At 31.5% G+C, this 4,221-nt stretch overlaps 1 protein-coding gene across 2 annotated transcripts; it reads right to left on the reverse strand.

Moving 5' to 3' along the window:
- Positions 1-930: 930 nt before the first annotated feature.
- Positions 931-3,844, reverse strand: LOC105461595 (phosphorylated adapter RNA export protein). 2 transcript variants are annotated; one of them, XM_011708094.1, is made up of 4 exons: positions 3,375-3,844; positions 2,227-2,842; positions 1,529-1,807; positions 931-1,386 (listed from the first exon to the last, which is right to left on the reverse strand). In XM_011708094.1, the coding sequence occupies exons 1-4, from the start codon at positions 3,423-3,425 to the stop codon at positions 1,121-1,123; spliced, it is 1,212 nt and encodes a 403-aa protein (XP_011706396.1). In that variant the 5' UTR covers positions 3,426-3,844; the 3' UTR covers positions 931-1,120. The 2 variants fall into 2 exon arrangements, with proteins under 2 accessions (XP_011706396.1, XP_011706397.1); XM_011708095.1 differs by lacking the exon at positions 3,375-3,844 and adding an exon at positions 3,157-3,325.
- Positions 3,845-4,221: the final 377 nt, after the last annotated feature.

The following is a 4,221-nucleotide window of genomic DNA, read 5'->3' on the forward strand; positions in this document are numbered from 1 at the left end:
ATTTTCAAAAAACTCCCTAGAGCAAACTAAAACGCGGAAAGCCAAAGGGCTTGCGGTAGGTGGTAGAGGGGGTCGTAATCTATCCATTAAAAATGATAACCAACAATATTTTTTCCACTGACCCGGCCTTAACCTATATATATAGTTTAACAATTTTATTAATAAAGAGCTTCGGAACGTGGCTCGAAACATTATATAAGCTTTATAAGTTTAACAATTTTATTAATTAATGACGGAATTTGCGCAATTAGAGAGTAAACAAGAGATTGTTTCTACGCAAGTCCCATTTAATTGTGCTGAAGTGGCTGCGAGAACTTTAATCTTTCCTGGACCAAAAATATTTTTTATATTATTTTATTTTACAAATTTAAAATTTTTACCAAAGAGTTGTGAGATCCCGTTTTAACTTACACGAAAATTTGCTAACAGTCGTTAACAGTATCTCGTCGGTGCTTGCTATAATAATATATATTAATATATATATAATTTTATTTAAAACTGCATTTTTATAGTTATCATCCGTGTTTGATTATCCAGAGAGGAGGTAAAACAGTTGAAAAAAAAAATGTAACTTAATGTATGACAATATATATACATATATATAGATATATACGATGTTATAACATTTTAAGTATTCATTCTTATTTATAATGCATTTATATAATAAAAATCATAATTTTAGTAATACGTATTATTCAAAATTATTAATCGCAAATTTATATCAAAGTCGATAACATCGACAGTCAGCAATTACCTCCGCTTAGCTCTCCACTAGGGCGCTTTGGCCGGCACGAAAATTTGCCCAGGATAACTGACGGAATCTTTAACAGTTCTCATCGATGGATAAAATAAGTGAAATATGGAAAAAATTTATAAAAGGTTCTCAAGAAACATTTGGTAAAATAAGCGAAATACGGCCAAATGTATAACTTTTTTTTTTGCTTGATAGAAATCAAATATATTTTTAGTCACTGTTTTCAGTCTATTTGTCACTTATGAACATGTGATAAGCATACAACCTATACAAATTATACATGTATGTATTCTTCGTGCGATTGATACATTTATTTATACAAGTCATTATTAGATTACGTGCAAATGTAAGATTAAGAACATAATCTTAGAGTACTTCCATACTATCTACGTCTACTCCAATATCGAGAAAATCATCGGTATAATCTTGAACTTGTCTCTGTACCAGTGGATGTTCGGAATGATCTGGATCATCCGTTACAGGACTGGGTGGTGGGTTTGATACCGTACGATCAGAATCTACTGGCATTCTGTCCATGCCTTCGCCACGTCGTAATCTTGCTTCCTCTGCAATTTGTCTCGTCGAGAGTTCTGCTCTTGTTAATAAAGCTGGTAAATCTTTTTCAGATCCATCTACGATTTCGAAACAAATTATATATTATATATTATTAAGAAAATAAAGGAATTTATAAAAGAAATGCAACGTAGCACAAATTATATAGGTGCTATATTGCATTTCGTTTATATTTGATTTATGATGGATATTATAATTTACCTTCGAAACTTCTCATTAATTCCTGCTCCCTCTTCTGTCGTCCTGAATTGCTAGTTTTCTTTCTTTGTTCGCTGCTCTCTTTTTGGTCGTAATAAAATATCTCCCTTATTTTTTCCTGAGGAATATGTTTGTCATTTTTTACCAACCAAAAATATACTCCGCCGGCAGTCCTTCTACGAGATCCATTCATTATTAACATTCCTCCATCTTCTTCAATCTTCTTCGTTTTTTGGAAAAAATCAATGGCTTTCTGTTTACCAATTGTGTCCACCACTCGTCCTACATAAAACACAAAACACGTTATAAATGCAATAGATATTTATTTAAATGTAAATAAACAGCATGTATTATATGCATAAAACAAAAAAAGTTGACAATTCTTTTTAATAACATACAATTTGTAATTAAATAACTGTTATACATGTTATTGTCATACAATCAAATCGAAACGAGAATCTTCTTAATTTTAATAAAATTTATTATTGTATTAACTATATCGATACTTATGTGACTCAATTTGAAATAAAATTATTTTTATTTATTTATAACTTAAAAACTAGTAATGAATATATTGGACATTTTCTTAAAGTTATACATACATACATATGTAATATATACATATATATATATATATATATATACATATATATATATATATATATATATATATTTAAAGATAAATAGATATATCTACTTACTTATGAGAAGTTCTTTTCTTTCACTGAGTTTATTGGTTATATCAGTAGCAACATCAGCATCTGTTGAATCTACAGTTGTAGATAAATCTGCTATTATTCTAACCGAACCTTTCTGACCATCCAAATCCATGGAATTTCTCCTTTTTCCTAATCTAAATTTTACATCACGTCTGTCTGAATTGGTTCTTTTATTGGACAATCTGTGTTCGTTGTCTTTTTCTTCATCAGAACTATTGTTATTACGAGGTTCCCTGCCATTCCCTGCATACCGTAGAGTAAAATTATAACTTTCAACACTACGTTCTTGATACAACTTTTTGGTGACGCCGCATGACGTTAAATCTTCGGTCAAAGATTCCTCCTGCATTTGTGTGCACCATACTTTGTATTTTTTGTTCTTGGTTGTCAAATCTTTCCACAAATGCTTATTCTTTTTCAATTTAAGTTTCGGTTTTTTGACATTAGCCTGTGTGGAATCTGAATCAGAATCACTTTCAGAATCTGCAGAGTCGTCAGATTCATCGCTGTATCGCATTTTTGTAGATAAGTCTACGACAGGTGTCTGCTTTACATGAGGTCTTTGCAAAATTTTATAGGTTCCAAAGACATCGCTGAGCTGAAAAAAATATAACGATTATTCGTTAATACCAAAATAAATTTATGTAATAACGATGATAATAATCCATGAGTCTAAAACATTATGTAAATAACAAAGCACAATTTGTATCAAAGAAAGATACAATATTTTTTAGATATCTAATTAATATGCTTTAGTAAATGTTACAAGTTTGTCTAGGCATTTGAAGGAATAAAAATTAATATTACTTCATCAACACTTTGTACTTTGTTTTCTTCTGCCTTATTTTATATAATCGTAATACATTCTGCATTGCAATATATGTATCAAGCCTACATGATAAAAATAATTACATTAAGGTAGAAAATTATATAAGTTTCAAATCAATAAATTGGAAAATAACATTGATTTATTCGATTTGTATGAGGTTAGGAGTTCTTGTAATGTTGTTCCATCGGATGATGGGTTTGCGTTTTTAACCTCTCCTCGAGGTTATATGACGCCTCCATGTATGAGGTTATATTTGTATAGGTTACATTGATTATTAAACAAAAATTTGTAAATATCTAACCTCATCGTCGATGATTTCACCATCTTCTAGCTCTAATGGTTCCGCTTCCATTTTCTTGAGTTGAAAATATTTTTTTTGTGCTTTCTTTATAAATAGAAACGACGTATTACACACACGCACGCCTGCGCGCACACACACACCCACGTAACAAAGTTAATGCTTCAATTTATCAAAGAGGCAAAGGCCCTTTGTTTTTTCTCGCAACGAAACCTTAATATTTACCACTGCATTGTGTATGCTTGTATCTGATTTCCACAACGCAATGCAAAATTTTCGTTACATTTGCTTATTAAAGACAATGTAAAGAAATTCTTATTCCAAGTTCAACTTCCGAATAGTAAAAATCTCATATGAAATCAGTGGCTGTGTTCAGGAATCGAAACATCTGAGTGAGCGCTCAATAATTCTTTATTATGATTTCTACACATGGATCCAATGTAGGATTAGGTCTGTTCACGTTGCTTGCACTTTTAGTACTTACATATTCTTCGCTTTATCTATTGTAGAACGAGAGAATCTATTGTAAATCAATATGGTGACTTTATGCTAACTGCTCATTGGTCTAGCCGCCTTATACTATGCTCATACTTTGTTATACATTTCGTGTTTTCTGGGCCTAAAATCGGGAAATACACATGAAATACATAACAACTTAAGAGAAAATTCACATTTTGACAGAAAAGTAGAAAACAGAAGAGCAAAAGCTAATCGAACTCGCGCTGGAAGCAAGAAAAGCAGAGCAGATACTGTCCACTACCAGCGCGAGTTCTAATTGGTTTCTGCTTTTCTGTCAAGATGTGTGTTCGCCCTAAGGCTGCGTTTCGTTTGGCGCTTACAGCTGGTTACA

This window comes from Wasmannia auropunctata, unplaced genomic scaffold, assembly GCF_000956235.1.
Source record: "Wasmannia auropunctata unplaced genomic scaffold, wasmannia.A_1.0 LD283143.1, whole genome shotgun sequence".
In the NCBI taxonomy this organism is placed as follows: domain Eukaryota; kingdom Metazoa; phylum Arthropoda; class Insecta; order Hymenoptera; family Formicidae; genus Wasmannia; species Wasmannia auropunctata.

Excerpts from the sequence above, each read along its gene's own strand:
- LOC105461595 (XM_011708094.1), bottom strand. The coding sequence starts at position 3,425 with ATGGAAGCGGAACCATTAGAGCTAGAAGATGGTGAAATCATCGACGAT. Across the intron at positions 2,843-3,374 it reads GTGAAATCATCGACGATGAG|CTCAGCGATGTCTTTGGAAC; the intron begins GTTAGATATTTA and ends TATTTTTTTCAG. Across the intron at positions 1,808-2,226 it reads AAGAAAAGAACTTCTCATAA|GACGAGTGGTGGACACAATT; the intron begins GTAAGTAGATAT and ends TGTTTTATGTAG.